The 16,451-nt window shown below is 40.2% G+C and overlaps 2 protein-coding genes across 5 annotated transcripts in view; one reads left to right on the top strand and one right to left on the bottom strand.

Moving 5' to 3' along the window:
* Positions 1–1,924: 1,924 nt before the first annotated feature.
* On the top strand, positions 1,925–11,326 carry cpne3 (copine III). 2 transcript variants are annotated; one of them, XM_085467584.1, is made up of 17 exons: positions 1,925–2,062; positions 2,660–2,808; positions 3,165–3,344; positions 3,729–3,803; positions 3,890–3,961; positions 4,051–4,131; positions 5,970–6,059; positions 6,782–6,880; positions 7,011–7,097; positions 7,179–7,238; positions 7,331–7,464; positions 7,645–7,699; positions 7,868–7,919; positions 8,045–8,178; positions 9,077–9,313; positions 10,059–10,171; positions 10,714–10,778. In XM_085467584.1, the coding sequence occupies exons 2-16, from the start codon at positions 2,677–2,679 to the stop codon at positions 10,167–10,169; spliced, it is 1,599 nt and encodes a 532-aa protein (XP_085323710.1). In that variant the 5' UTR covers positions 1,925–2,062; positions 2,660–2,676; the 3' UTR covers positions 10,170–10,171; positions 10,714–10,778. The 2 variants fall into 2 exon arrangements, with proteins under 2 accessions (XP_085323710.1, XP_085323709.1); XM_085467583.1 differs by lacking the exon at positions 10,059–10,171 and having other exon boundaries at positions 10,714–11,326.
* A 2,477-nt stretch (positions 11,327–13,803) lies between these two features.
* The window catches only part of idi1 (isopentenyl-diphosphate delta isomerase 1), a 6,676-nt gene continuing 4,028 nt past the window's right edge, over positions 13,804–16,451 (bottom strand). For all 3 annotated transcript variants that reach the window (XM_085467590.1, XM_085467592.1, XM_085467591.1), the window contains exons 6-7: positions 16,369–16,451; positions 13,804–14,574 (exon numbers count right to left, since the gene is read on the bottom strand). The exon at positions 16,369–16,451 is cut by the window's right edge and continues 22 nt beyond it. In XM_085467590.1, the coding sequence (XP_085323716.1) occupies positions 14,362–14,574; positions 16,369–16,451 (296 nt within the window). In that variant the 3' untranslated portion in view covers positions 13,804–14,361. The remainder of the gene's footprint in view (positions 14,575–16,368) is intronic.

Raw genomic sequence — 16,451 nt, 5'->3', positions numbered from 1 at the left:
CTGCTGAAGGTTATGGATGGTTTAGTACATACATTAATCACATGCAGTAGTGCGGCCACATTTAAAAATATTACCCAAAACACTTCACGGAGCAACAAAAACAAGTTTCCTCAGTGAGTGGTAGAAATGGTACAAACAGTAAGTTATTAAAAATCAGAATTATATTCAAACTCTGACTGAAATTTGACAGCCACTCAAAACCTTTCTGAACATGGCCATGATGAAACAGAAACCTCACAAAACCAGAGAAATGTCCTTAAGATCTTAGATCTAATAAGCAAACATGATGCATTAGTGAAAAGACGACCGTCACAAGGTCCCACAAACGCAAAATATATCAGCAAAAGCACTCAAAAGGAGATTCTGGGATGTTTAGCTGAAGTGGTGAGTGAGGAAATCCTCAAGAATGTTAAAGAAAGTTAACATTTTTCTATTTTGACACATGAGACAAAGGACATAAAAAACAAAAACTGAGCAGTCATCTCTAGTTGTAAGATATTATTATGATGGTGCGACTCAGGAGAGCTTCCTTGAATACCAAAGAGCAGAACAATTGGATGCTTCCAGTTTAAGAGAGAAGATCATTTGATGTCTGGAGAAGTCAGAGATGTAATATAAAGAGAACGTGGTGCTGACTCTGTGAAAGATGTCGCAGAAGCTGCATGTTTTTTCACTGCTGGAAAGACTGTATACATTCATGTCAGGCTCACATCACAATAATCAGATTAATATTCAAAAAGAAATGTTCGGTATGCCAGCACAAGAATGACCAAAACTGAGTGACCCTAGGTGGTCCTGTTGCTTTGCTACGCATAAAACCCTTCCTGGCAGGTTGTCTGCAGTAATGAGAGCGCTGGAGGAAAATCCACAAAATGCTGTAGATGCAAGAGGATTACGCTCTCAGACTGACTCCACGGGACTCCTTATGGTCTTCAGAAAATTTCTACGTGAAACAAAGATTTTGTCTGAGAAGCTCCAGTCAATAAATATGGACCCTGCCAAAGCAGCCGACCTTAATGAAGCCTCCGACAGACGTTTGAAGACTGCCTCAAAGAGGAGAGCTTTGATGAGCTGTGGCGTATAGCCACTGAAACATGCAGTAGTTGCCATCTTTCTACCATTGCCAAATCAAAAAGACCAAAACAAACATCTAGCAGACTGTCTGATAGTCTTAGTCTTATCTACATTTGGACAGAAAACAAATGTCAACAGCAAAGATGCCTTTACAGTCTCTATATTCCTTCCCATTATAGATAGGTGAGATCATTTCTCCATATATGACTCTGAATTGCAAGACTTACAAACTGAGATGTGCCATACAATACGACTTCTTGAAAGAAACAAAGCAAATGGCAGAGAGTGCCCATCCAGTTTGTGACATTCCTGGAACCTTGGAAGGAGGTCTTCTTGGAATTATTTTGCTTGTGCAATTGTCTGTGTTTCCTTAGAAGAGGTAATGATGCAATTAATAGTTTTAAAGCATTTTTGTGGATATTTTGTTGACTCCATTTACACATAGGGGATTTACACATACATCACTGAAGATGTGCCACCCTGCCGAGATCTCTTGCCCCTCCTTTGCCACCCCAATGTAAAATTTTCTAGATCCGCCACTGCTGAAGTAAAAAGTGAGTTTTTTTCCCCATATTTTGCAAAACCATTATCCAACACTAAAGTATGTTTAAACTCTTGTGCAGCTCCACTTTTCACGTAATAGATCATTAGCAGGACAAAATACTGCATATAAGTTTGAAAACTGTACCCAGTGTTTTGTTTTTTGGCTTTACTCGAGTTTAAAGTAGTTTACACTGGTTTTATATCAGATTGATCATATATCCCCCTCTTGCCCTTAGCCCCCCACCCAGCCACCCGCACACACAGATTCCTGGTGACGCCCCTGTTCATTTAAAGTGGTGGGCGTGGTTTCGTGCTTTCGAGATTAAGCGGACGGGAGCTACTTTTCCTTACAAGAGCACTGTGCCAAGGGAGTGTTACCAGTGTCGGTTATAGTAGCCAATATTTTCTTTCCGTGAGTCCCATAACGCGTCTCACACTTTCAAAGGTAAGCCTGAATTTAAACTAGCTATTACTAATTTTGCGGAAGTTGACGTGGTATACCAGCTAACCTAGTTAGTTGTCAGTTTATTAGCCCTGTGAGCCTACGAGCAGTCTTTTTTTTTAAGTGCTCTTTAGCTTTTCTGCTCCACACCCACTGCACGGCATTAATGGTTGTGTCACATTTTCCAAGACACTGTGCAGCAGAGAAGCATTGTACATAAGTGAATTCATTGGCTACCTTAGTCATAACGGGATAGTGTAACGTTAGCACCCCTAATGTAGTGTAACGTTAGACCGCTAATAGTTAAACGTAATGTCGAAGCAAAAAAATCCTCCCGAAAACAAAAAACAAAACAAACCCGTCTGTGTGTTAGAACAACATCACTGCCTAGCTGCACGACTGGTTTCGTTTAGAGGGAGGCTGGGAGGGCTAACAGTAGCGTCACAATTGTATACCTACGTAAACAAACGCAAAAATGTCAGTATTTCAGGACGATCTTCACTAAACATTACCACAGCCACTTACTGTTAAATCAGTGCTCATAGTACTGTGTAGTGCAATGTCTGTTTTTTTAACATCTCTATGTTGTTGTCTTCCCAGTTTATTACCAGTCAGACATGGCTGCCCAGTGTGTAACCAAGGTGGAGCTGACTGTGTCCTGTGAGAACCTCCTGGACAAAGACGTCGGCTCAAAGTCAGACCCCCTGTGTGTCCTGTTAATGAACAGCTCTGATTCTCAGTGGTATGAGGTCAGTGTGTTTAGCAGGTCTAAATGATTTGAGTGTCAAACCCACCATCATGAGCCTGTATTCCATACCAACTTTGAAAGGAACAGATAGATTCCTAAGAGTCTCTCCCTACACTGGAAAGCTGATAAGACAGGATATTGGAAAGCCCACATGTTCTCTAGGTGCAATCGGTTATATCACTGTAGTAGGAGAAAAGCTACAGTTCAGTGTTAATTGTTAACAGTGTTAAAAGCCCCCTGAAGGGATAGTTTCCATTTCCTGTTTCCTCACTGTGTGTCTCAATACAAACTACTGCTTTGTGAAGAGTTCACAGCACTAATTTCTCTCTGACTAACTGATGCAATCTTTTCTAACAGGTGGGTCGCACAGAGAAAGTCCAGAATTGTCTCAGCCCAAAGTTTGCAAAGAAGTTTGTCGTTGACTACTACTTTGAAATAGTGCAAAAGCTGAAGTTTGGAGTTTATGACATTGACAACAAGACAATTGACCTGACTGACGATGACTTCCTGGGTGAACTAGAATGCACCCTGGGCCAAGTAAGGTTTCCTTCTCTTTTCCTCTTTCTGCAAGGCTGAAGGTTTTCAGTGTTCAACATTTCAGAATTAATTTCTGTTAAATGAAGTAAACAAGATTTTGCAGGTGCAAAACTGGTAGGACTTATACTTTGCTGTAAGAGGACACTACAGTGTTACCATGTTGCAGATGAAGCATTAACATCCCTGATAAGCAGTTGCTGGTTCGACTCTTATCATGTGACCTCATGTGTTCATTATGCCCGATTTGTCATTTGCTTAATGGTCTGCAGGCTGCTGTGTATTACTCATTTATTCTCTTGTCTTCATTCTGAGCCTATTCATTCAAATTATTTTGCTGTGGCTAATTGTCTTTGTCAAAGTGCATGTTTTTTTGCTTGCTTTTAGGTTGTATCTAGTAAGAAACTGACCCGACCGCTTGTGTTGAAGAACAAATCACCAGCAGGGAAAGGGACCATCACAGTGAGTGATGCAGAAAGCTGCAGATAAACAGTTGGATGGTGTTGTTTTGCTTTTGTCTCAGTCATTTATCTTTAATTGTGTTATAGATCAATGCAGAGGAAATAAAAGACAATAGGGTGGTGAATTTTGAAGTGGCAGCAAGAAAACTAGACAACAAGGTATGGCTGATACAGCGTTATAACTTAAATTCATTCTTTCATTTTTAGGTATTATTGACCTCATTCCCTTTATTCATTTTCGTACACAGGATTTGTTTGGAAAGTCCGACCCCTACCTGGAGTTCTACAAGCAGACAGAAACAGGCTGGCAGCTGGCTCACAGAACAGAGGTGAACACAAAGCTTTTACACTGCTCCTGCCTATCCAAAAGATACCAAATAACAGAACTAAAAGTTGTAACTAGATACACAGTGACCATCAAAACGATGAAACAATATTGCCGTAAACTGTTTATTTTGCGACACCACGAAACAAACGATAGCATAAAATGAAACGATAGACGTTTTTATATCGTCATCTGATATATATCGTCATATCGAACAGCCCTACTTCTAAAGAAAACTAATATATTTAGAAGACACATTATTTCTATTTGCACACAATAACAAAATTACTCCAGAAAAATGACCAGGGTCAATATTATTAGTACCCTGATAAACGGACCTTTTCATTGAGCTGTAGCACAGACCATTGCTGTGCAATGATGTGATTTAGCTATTTAATGTTCAGAGGTTGTAAAATGAAGAGGGGAAGACTATCTTTAAATTTACACATACTATAAAAACATCAGGAGAGGTTTGAGCTGTCACTGGAGAAAGCGTCATGCCAAAAATGAAAGCAATCAGTTTAGACTTGAGAAAAGAATTGTTGATGCTCACAGAGGAGGAGATGGATGTGCAAAGTTATCACAGCATTTCTGAGTGTCAAGAGCTACAGCGAGAAGTATCAATTCAATATTGTTATGATTGGAGAAAGAATGGAGAGGCGTACAACCCAAAGATCATCATCATCTCCACAGTGAAACATGGTGGTGGGAATATTATGCTGGCGGATGCTTCAGTGTGTCTGAAACTGGGAATCTCATCAAGGTGGATGAAATCATGAAGAACGATATGGGAAGTAAAGCAATGACCCATCAATTATGGCAGTCATGGCGAAAAACTCTCTGCAGAAGACCAAATTTTCTCCTTATCTCTAACTTCTCTGATGGAGGAACAGTGATTTTTCTCTTCACCCTCAATATTCAGGGTGAAAAGAGGAACTTCTGATGGTGTAACTGTTAAACACAGCTTTTGCACAATTATTATTAGCTAACACTAGCTTAGTTAGCAACTGCTCAGACACACATAGCTGCTAATTATCGGTGAATTACATACATCTCTCTCTTGGCAGTGTGTACCTCACAACAGGATGTATTATTTATCTGATAATACAATTACAATGTTCCATAAGGCACTAACAGCAGAACACTCTAGTTTAGTGACTGGATTTGGTGGAGGTGAGGCGTAACAGATGGCTTTAGGCTGTCTCTTCTCATCTACCTGTCAAAGAGGCCACACCCTAACTTTAAGTCTTAACCAAACAGGTGAGTGATTATAAAAGCTAGAGAGCCTGATACAAACAGTTTTCCGTACCAGGTTGTAAACCTGTTAATTTAAATTTTGAAGTTTGGCATTTTGAGAAGGGGGTTGACTCTGTTTTAGAGTCAGGCTCCAGACTCAATATTGTTGTTGTTCAGTGAGTCATGGCATTAACTTAAGCCTGTGCTTTGTTTCTCAAATACTGAAAACCGGTTTTGATCCAAATGTGAGGGTGTATTTATAGCTTTTCTTTCTTGGAAGGACTGGGCTCTTGTTTGAGACCAAATAAGCTCCAGAGGGGAAAAAACATTTTTCCTCCTCCATGTGGTGCTCCCCAGCACCTGATCAAGAACTCTCTGTATGTCTGATACTAAAATTTCCTTTGTTGGATAACAAACTGTAGCTGTAGCTTTTGCGTTGTTGTTATTAGGTGGGCCGCCTACCAGTTGGTGACACAGCATCAACAAACCACAGATGAGATAAAAGGAGCATATTTGACATTTTCTCCAGTGACATGTTGACTAAACCAGACCGACTGGACTTGTAGTATCCTGCAGTATCTGATTGTGATGAACTGTTTTTCTCAGGTGGTGAAGAACAACTTGAATCCAACATGGAGGCCGTTTCGAATCCCTCTGCAGTCTCTCTGTGGAGGAGACATGGAGAAGCCAATAAAAGTAAGTAAATGATTTCAATCCACTGGGCACCTACAATCACTCTGATTTTTCTTGTTGAGTTCAAATTCGCTGTTCTGCTTTAGAGCTGTCGGAGTAAGTGGTACTTCAAAACATACAAAGTAACTAGCGTGTTACAAATTAGCTTGATGATATTTTTTTTAACCTCTGAAGCAAACATGTCAGGAAGGAAGCACTTTCCCACCATAGAGGACAAGTGAGTTATTTGTGAATCAAAGTATTTGTATTTTTACATCTCTCCATCATTTCCTGTGTGATGTGTGCGTGAAAGGACCACATTGGGAACAAGGCGGGGTCCCTGCAAGGTGCTCGCCACTTTTATCAAGTTTACCATTCGTGAAAAGCAACACATACAAGTCCAGTCATTTTACTGTCCGCCTCTCTTCAAGAACACGTGGAGTACAAAGTGTTCATTTGAGTGTTTCCTTTGCATGTTGTTTGTTTCTTCTGTTTTGTTTGTCTGCAGAGAGGAACTTCACCAAACCTTTTCTCATTTGTCTATAATGGCATCCAGCACTGCGGATATTTTTAGTTTTTATTCGTAGCCCTCCTAGTTACTGAGAATAATCCCATTTCCACAGAGAAAGTATTCTTAGCAAAGTCTGGTTATTTATTACTTCTGCTTTGGGTGAACTGACCCTTAATGGAAGATTTTCCCCTCCAGTTTAACTCGATCACGACCAAATGTTTTTGCCCGTTTTCAGGTTGAGTGTTACGACTACGACAATGACGGGTCACATGATCTTATTGGCGTCTTTGAGACGACAATGAAACGCCTCCAAGAAGCCTCACACACTTCTCCGGTATGAGAGTACTGCAATATGTGGGCAGCTCAAACATTTCTGCACTGTGTTTGAGTTGATGGCTAAAACTGCCCTTTGGTCTCTGACATTGCAACAGAATGTGGCCTTTACTGTGGTTTTATTCATGCAGGCAGAGTTTGAATGCATCAACAGTAAAAAGAAACAGAAGAAGAAAGGCTACAAGAACTCTGGTGTTGTGAGCGTAAAGCTTTGCCAGGTGTGGTACTGATTTTTGTTGTTGTTTTGTTTTTGCTTTTTGCTATTTAAACTGACTTGATGACCAGTATACTTGTTCCAGGTGGTGAAGGAGTATACATTCTTGGATTATATTATGGGAGGCTGTCAGATTAACTTCACTGTGAGTCTCGTCTTCTCTGTTTCTTTTCCGTTTTCATTCATTCATCTTTGCAGTAAGGTTTTCTATAGCTTCACCTGTATGTTTGCCAATAGGTGGCCGTTGACTTCACAGGTTCCAACGGGGATCCTCGGTCACCCCAGTCTCTGCATTACATTAGTCCCCAGGGTGTTAATGAGTATCTCACTGCAATCTGGTCAGTGGGTAATGTCATCCAGGACTATGACAGGTAGGAATATATTTCACATACCTGGTATTATTAGTGTAAACTATGAGATATTTAAAGCTACTTAAGTAGAGTTGTATGATAGGGACTCATTTAACTTGGCTGATAACTGCATCAACTTATTGGCAATGCAATCTATGGCTCATAATTCAAATAAGCTTTTGGTTTGTCTTTCATGTTTAGTGATAAGATGTTTCCTGCATTTGGCTTTGGAGCCCAGATTCCACCCACATGGCAGGTAAAGCTTCTGTTTATATGAAATGAGACATTTCCACACCACATAAGACAGTTTTTTGTTTGTTACCATACTGTAGATTGTGCTTTGACATTGTTAGATCACACTGTGAACCTGTGATGTTTGCTCTAATTTGCTGATTTTTCTCTGTTATAATCTATTGTGTTACAGGTTTCCCATGAGTTTCCGCTCAATTTCAACCCATCAAATCCATTTTGTGCAGGTGTGTTTACAGATAAATGCACTGGAGCTGATGTTTCATTACTTACTATACACATGCACCCTAGTACACTGTAGTTCTCAGTTTGTAGTGTGTTTAATCAATGGTGTCTGTATGGGTGTGTGTAGGTGTTGAAGGTGTGGTTGAAGCCTACAGAAGCTGCCTGCCTCAAGTCAAACTGTACGGTCCCACCAATTTCTCCCCGATTATCAACCACGTGGCCTGCTTTGCAAAGCAAGCCCTCCAGCAGACCACTGCAGCTGTGAGTATTTCACCTCTTCAGCTCACTCACTGTAGGCAAGGGCTTTCAGTTTCATATTTGAAATTTAATTTAATGCTTTAACATGCGGACCATCTACAATTGACAAAATAAGAGATTGATGCATGCTTAACATACAACCCCACCCAGTGGATGAACTGAGGGACTGCACCAAGGGCTGGTATAAGGTAAATAGGGGTTGTTCAATGCTGTGAATAATGCAAACTCCAACATTATGGAGTAGAAGGATATGAGCCTAGTAGGTTATCTTTTACTCTACAACTCTGTGAGCATTTGCAATATTCCAGCCTGCACTGAAGAGTAAGAGATATTAGTAATGTCATGAGTAGTGCAGTCTACAAATTCATATGTTTAGTCATCGGTTCTAGTAAGATCATAGTGTGTTAAAGTCTTAGCACTCAACTTGAAAACCTTGCAAAAACATTTGCTTTTGAAGCGAGCAAACTCAAAAATGTTTTTTGTACATCCCAAATCCAAAACTAAAAAACTGCAAGTGTTTGCAATATCTCTTGGAATTTGTGAGCCATTATTGGATACTGTATTTGGGAAAATAATTAATCTTACATCATGGCCACATATGCTGTCCTGTTAATAAGGAAAAAGTGGGTTATGAATTCACTACCTCATTTATACTCTCAGTAAACATTTGGTTCAGGCAGTCCTGTCAGTGTAATGGTTGTATAATGTTCACATTGAAGCAGGTGATTTAATAATAGCTTGATCCGAAGCTACAGGATAACAGGGGATGGGGCTTTCTGATGCTCGAGGGGCACTAAGCAGTAGAACTGAGCAAATATCAGAGTTTTGATGAGGATTCAAAAGCTTCTTGCTTACATGTTGCTGTAATAGTTGTGTTTTTGTTGTTGTTGTCTTCTTGTAGCAATATTTTGTTCTGCTGATCATCACTGATGGAGTGATCACGGACATGGACGAGACGCGCAACGCTATCGTCAACGCATCTCGCCTGCCCATGTCTATCATCATCGTCGGGGTCGGAGGGGCGGACTTCAGTGCCATGGAGTTCCTGGATGGAGACGATGGTCGTTTGCGCTCTCTCACTGGCGAGGCTGCCATGAGAGACATTGTCCAGTTTGTACCATTCAGGCAGTTTCAAAATGTAAGTGACAGTAAAAACATCAAGTTTTTGTTGTTTTTGTTTTATATCTATATGTACCAGGTTTCTGGATGCTGTTAGCTTTGGGTGTCCCCCTGATTTTTCTGTCCACATTGCATGTACTTTGTTTTTTGTTTTTTTTCTAAGCTGACATTAAAATTACAAACTAAACGGAGCAGAGTGTTTCTCGAGCCAATACCAGTTAATCATATATATCCAAAGTGAGGGATTGCCTGCGCCTCAGCCTAAAAATCATCTAAGCTGTTTTCACACATGAAATGTTGCGGGAAACATGTTAGGACAACCAGAGAATGTCCCTTCTCACATTTTCCACATCCCAAGAACAATGCCCATGTGGGCCCACAGTGGGAAAGTGTGGGTGAACTGTGGGGTTGTGTAGGCGGGGCAAACCCACACTTACACCATGTAAGTCCCAAGTTGGGTGTGCTAATGCTGGGTCTCTGCTTCGTGTAGTCCACTCTATGGGCTGCCTCACTGGAGCCTTACATTTCATGCCAGTGAAATATGCTGTTTGGTGTAGGAGAGGAGGTTTCATGGGCTCTTCCCACATGAGTGCGTTGTTAAAAGAGAGCCGGGAGGCTGACGGCCGTTTAATGTCCAGTCTGACTGAGACTGACAGATGCATTACCACAACCTGTGTAATGTCTGGAAACATGCAGAGCTACAGCGCATGTGTGGAAACAGCTTTAGCTTATCTCTTTGCTTTGTTTTATCCATTTCTTTTCAGGCGCCCAGCCAGGCTCTTGCCCAAAGCGTATTGGCCGAGTTACCTCAGCAAGTGACCTCCTTCTTCAGTTCATTGAAACTGAAGCCTCCCCAAGATCCTAGTCCTTCATAGGGGTACCTCAGAAATATTAAGTCATAAACCCTGCTTTCATCTAACTTCTCCTTCACCTGCACGAAAAACTGCAGCAATGAATCACTGCATGCGATTCATCATCAGTCTGGTACAACAAAGTCTGTCGTACTGTCTGACTGAGTATCTGTGGCTCTGGTTAAAGGCACTGGTGGCACTCTGACTTATATTAAAGGAAAATTCCTCTATTTACGTAACGCTGTTAAAGCGGCACTTTGTTGTTAAAGTGATAAGCAGTTGAGCACATCTTTGATCGGTCCAGGAGTTTTGATTAATGTTAGCCTACCACCGGCCTCAAAAGTATAATCATCTCTGCTGGAGTGTGATGTAATTACAGCCTCAGAAAGTGTCAAGATAACATCTGAAATCCAATGTTTATTAAAGTGTGTGGAATTTTCCTTTAAGCTCTCTTCATTTCCATCACTCTCTCCTTGCTGTGTTCAATACTCGTGCAAGGAATCAGTTAAAAACATGTAGAATTATTTTCCTCTTCACTGTTTTTGACTTGACTCTTTTTGCTCTTCAGGCACCGAAGGAAGCGCTGGCAAAGACCGTGCTGGCTGAAGTACCAGGTCAGCTGGTGGATTTTTTTAATACCATGAAACTGAGTCCACCCAACTCCAACCCTGCAACCAACCCTGCAGGCACTGTGTAGCAGACTCATCTCATCTCCAGCAACTATAGATCACCTCATAGCTTCCTCACATTATGCAATCACCACACTGAGATAATAGAAAACACATCCTACACAATCACTCTCCTCGGTTGAATAATCTGTTATTGCTTTTAGATGCTAAAACAGGCTTGGTGCTTTTGAGATTACAGTGAATTCTAAAGCAACTGCAAAATAACCCACACTAAGATTTAAGGCTTTAGTGTTAATGTAATAGTTACTGAATAACAGGATATTCAGATTTACAAGATAAAACACTGCAAAGCAGTGTGATTAATTTTTTTTAATGCGTGTTTGTTGGCTCCAGAAGCAAATTATAAAAATTAGGTCAAATGTAGAATAGGGAGTTCTGGGCTTCTCTGCTTAGGCTGCTGCCCCCACGAGCCGGCCCCAGATAAGCGGGAAAAAAATGGATGGATGGAGGTAAAATGTAAAATAATAAAGATTATCTTTTGATAGCATCATACCACATGTTTATTCTTGTTGTTTTTGGCACGTGGAGCTTCTTCTAAAAGCTGTGGCATTATTGCACATTTATAGCAAAACATTATATTATTCTGTTTAGTTAGAATGAAATGCCAAACCCAGAGTATTATTCTGAAATGATGTTGTGATAACTGGAATGTATAATGCCAGTTTCTAGTTTTGTGTCAGCTACATTTAGATACTTTATCACTTGGATGAAGATTAGCAAAGTTACCACGGGATCATTTCTTCAACTGGACCAACAACTAAGAGGAACATAAATCGGTATTAAACATGCTGGCACAGTAGAAACCAAACTCAGGACTGATCGTTAGTCATATATAGAGTCTAAATGATACAGTAGTCTTTAAGATCGATAACGATATTTGGTGAGTTTAATAATCTGATACTTTGATATATAGGCAGACTTTTGTTTTTTTTCTTCTCTTACCTTGTTTACTCTGCCCACCTTTGCTTGTTTTGTGGCTTTCCAAACATACATGCTGCCAACAGGGAAGCTGCATGTTTCAAGGGCATATCTACCGTAACTTCTTTACCTGATACTGAAGGATTGGCAAACAGCTAACATTGTTCGGGTGATAAATGGATCAGGTCCTAGTCATGTACATTTATGGGTTTTTTTTTGTTTGTTTTTACCTTTTTGTTTTTATATGGTTTTACAATGAAACGAGTGTATCACGTTTCATCTGCTTTGTGGTCTGAAAGAAGTGGGAACTGTGCCTTCATTGTGCATTAAGCATGCAAATAAAGCCTATTTTATTCAAACAAATTAAATCAGAGCGTCATTTACCCCTTACAAAGAACTAGAAACTGTTTATTTCTCATGCACACAGTAAAGTTGAAGCCATTTCTGTTGCTACTAATGTTAGTGTTATGTTAATTCCACAGCTTAGTTTAGGATGTTGATCCACTCTGCTGGTCTTGAGTGTAAGGATTTGTGGATACAGTCATGTACGGTATTTAAAAGACAGACGAGGCTTTCAACTCTGCAAACTAAAGCCAGTGCGGAAGTGCCCTGAAAATGCATTCTTTCTAATGCCCACAGTATACATGTGTATACTGAAGAAATATGTTCATAAATGCAGGGTGTGTGCGTGTGCACAGGCACATATGTATGTTTATATTTGAGAATGTATTCATGTATATACATATAAATGCAAATGTGTCCATGTTTCTGTTTGTTTGCAGCTGAACATATATATCAGGATAAAGTTTATTGCTATCAATTTTCCATTGACTGCACGTCAGTACCTAGCTGTCGATGCCCCATCTATTCTGTCCTTTACAGCTTTACAGTCCTGTCTTTCTTGTTATGTCTCATGTGAATGTTCCTCTGTACAAAAAACAAAACTTAGAAAAACCATTCAAGCCAAGACATCGTGCTATTCAGCTTGAGTTTATTTTCAATATCTTTTATCATTTTTCTTCAGTTCCAGTTTAAGATTCATGCTTTTCCCCCCACCCAATTTAGAGCTTATAATGAGTGTCTGTATGGCCTTTGTGACGCTGGTGGAGAGTTGCTCAGACTCTAGGAGGCCATGCTGAAGAGAGGGCGAGGAGGAAGCTCCAGCTGCAGGATGCAGGGAACTACCTGTCACCACTTCCTGTGTGGTGAGGATTTCGGAGCTATGCGTTACCTGCTGCTTCTCTTTAAGAGTTTGAATGTAACTTCTCACCATGCGGAGGAGTTTAGGTGTTTTGTAGAATAAAGTTATAAGAATGATCTTTTAAGCCTATTTAAAGAATCACAGAAATATTGAGTGATGTTACATTAGACTGTTTTTTTGCTGCTCTTTGACTTCAGCAGGAGGAGGTGAACCTACAGCTGGGAGCGATTCCCTGGTGGGTGTGAGGATCGTATTTCCGTTATTCCTGGTCTGTACCTCAGACAAGAACTGAGTCAGCTTTTTGAAGTTTTCCTACAGAAAGAGGACTAAGACGGCAACACACTCCTAATGATTTGTCTTCTCAGTGTTGCCATAATGTTTTCAGTTGTTAAATACTAAACTAAAAGCAGATAATTCAGTGTTGAAATATTCCACAAAAGTTCCACATTAAGAAAAGTGACCCCAGACAGTCTACGAAGGTGTTTTTCTGTCCACAAAGTAAATATGATTCAAGAATCACCAATTACACGATTTCAGCTAAAAAAAAATTCACATATCAGCTTTCTCTAGATTTAAGTCTTAATGAATAATATGTTCATTTTGTGAGTTACATTCCCCCCGTGAGGCAAAGAAACGATAAAGCAAAGTATACTTAAGGGCAGACCTCCCATGATATTGCCAAATCACCACCATATAATCTCTCCCTTGGCCTCTCAGTTGAGGTCTGGTTTCAAAAAGCTCGACTTGATATAAGATGTACAACTTACCGAAATTATTACCACAAAAATCAAGGTATTATTCAGCTAGTAGTGAATCAATTGAATCTAAAATTCAAAAATAAATGCTCATGCAAAGTTCACACAAATACTTTATTGTGTAAAAGTGTACAAAGATACAGCTTGTTCACTGATGTCACTCAACAATGCAGAGTGATAGCAGTTGTGACTTAGAGATACTAATCCCCTCAGGCTAACGACCTATAATCAGGCACTTCACATTATTATATAAAAATAGGTTGCTGCCTTTGTGGAGCTGTTCTTATTTAGTGTCACATTTCCTGCTAACATCACCTTCTGCTCAGGCTGTGAACCCAGCTCATCCGAACTATTGCCTGAAAGATGACACGTGAGCACTACAGCAAACGTCTGATCTACAGTGAAGATGGATGCATCTCAGTGCTACAAACCTACATAAATCACCTTATAGATCACATGACTAAGACATTCTTTACTTTGCGTTACAGTGCTGAAGCTCTACACCTTCTCCAAAGTAGCTAGTGGAAACCTCACATCTTGAGTGGAGGTTTATTTTCAGTTCTCCAGCAGCTCAGCCGACTGTATTTTTATGTCAGTTCTGCATAAATCAAAGAGCTTGAAATGCTGGAAGAGGAGCCGGATCCTGGATAGAATTACATGCGGTGGATTTTGTGGTGATCCATGAACTGTTTGAGGTTCTGCAGGTTGTCCCACCACGTGAAGAGGAAGGTCTCTGCAATGAGACTGAACCAGGGCGTGATCTCCAGTTCTTTGCGCTTGGCCTTCTCCAACATCTCCTTCAGCTCCTCTTTGCTCACATAACAGTGGCTTTTGATCTCATTGGGGTCTGGATTCAAGTCCACGTCCTGTGGAGAGGCATAAGAAAGTCATGCATCAAAGACAATCCTAATAGACAAAAGGCAGACTCGCAGACAAATGAAATCCAGATACACGTTACATCAAGATAAATGAAAACAGCTGTCTGTAGAGTTAATTTGCTCAGGAGTAATCATGTTTTTTGCTCCATTCCTGCTTCCTCTAAGCTGGTACTCTCTCATATTGTCTGCACCTTGTAAACATGAGGCCTCTGTGCTCATACCCAGAGCTGTATGCCTTTGAGACCACATTAGGGACGCTCTCTATATGATACAGAGTCATGAGCCATTACTTGCACATACGCTGACCTCATTATAGGAAAAACTGGACATGTTTAATGTGGGCTGTCACAGTTTGCATGCTTAACTTTAAATCATCATGGAATTGTATCTGTAGAACACCTTAAAATTTAAGGTGATAATATTCAGTTGTATGATTGTGGTCAGTGACTCACTGAGCTAACATGCACCTAATATATGCGCATTTTAATTTTTGCATGCCAGTCACAAACACACACATTAGAGCAGTTTCACCTGAGGCAGGTCCACCTCACATCAGTGTCCTGCAGAGTGACCACAAGTTAGTTTGAAGAGCTTAATGATTACATCCTGTGTACATGAAGCATATTCCTAAATGAAGCTATTCTTTTAAATCCACAGAACTCATGTACTCAGAGGTAAACTCAGGCCAAGGGTTGTTATTTACACGGGTGAAATGAAGCTGTCACATCAAGCCTGCACACTGTGTAAGGTAGATTTAGCCTTTCAGGTTAAAACAAAAATCACTGAGTACAGTGGATATAAAAGTGTACACATCCCTGTTAAAATGCCAGGTTTTTATGATGTTAAAAAAAAAAAAAAAACAAGACCACAAAAAATTATTTCAACTCTTTTCCCACCATTAACATGAACTTTGACCTCTGCACAATTCATCTGAAAACCAAACAGATCTGTTGTGGGCAAAAATATGAATAATTAAAAACGTACAATAAGGGAGGCTGCCAAGATACCTACAGCAATACTGAAGGATGTGCAGGTATATTCAGCATGTACTGGTTGTGTGCTACATATGACAACATCCTGTATGTTGTCACATGTGTGGACTATGGGGCAGGGTTTCAAGACGGAAGCCTTCTCTGACAAAGAAAGACATCCAAGCCCAGGCACAATTTGCAAAAAAAATGCTAAAGTCTCTCAAAAGCATGTTACCATCCCCATGGTGAGCCATGGTGGTGGCGGTATCATGCTTTGAAGTTGATTTTTATCAGCTGGAACTGGAGCTTTAGTCGAGGTGGAGGGAATTATGAACACCAGTCGCTTTTGGCTCAAAACCTTCAGTCATCTGCTTGAAAGCTGAAGATGAAGAGGAATTTCACCTCCAATGACCCCAAGCATATATCCAGATCAAGATAGGAAATATTTTCTTTTAGTGAAAGTTTTGCACAGGAGATGACCTCACAATCTGACAGCTGGAGCACTTTTACAAGGAAGAGTGGGCAAATGTATCCAAGTCAAGATGTGCCATGCTGATGGATTTTTACCCAAAAAGGGTAAATGCTGTAATTAAATAAAAAGTTGCTTCAACAAAGTTCTAGTTTAAATGTGTGCATGCTTATGCAAGCAGCCTATTGTCCATTTTTTGTCTTTTAGATTTTTCCCATAACAGATTTGAATGTTTTTCAACTGAACTATGCAGGTTGTAACACAAGGGAAAAGCTTTGAGGGTCATGCACACCATTTATATCCACTGCATACATTTGTATCTAACAGATACTACAGCACTACCTTCTGCACAAAAAGGATGTAGTCAATCTCATGTTCTCCCCAAACCCCATCGGACTGGGCCTTGTAATGGATTCTTGTTAGGT

The sequence above is a fragment of the Copadichromis virginalis genome, linkage group LG9 (assembly GCF_057382275.1).
Source record: "Copadichromis virginalis isolate Kocher_CV1m ecotype Utaka linkage group LG9, C_Virginalis_male_GT1.1, whole genome shotgun sequence".
NCBI classification, from domain to species: Eukaryota; Metazoa; Chordata; class Actinopteri; order Cichliformes; family Cichlidae; genus Copadichromis; species Copadichromis virginalis.
Note: the sequence above shows the minus strand (reverse complement) of the source record. Positions and strands in the feature narration are given on the sequence as shown.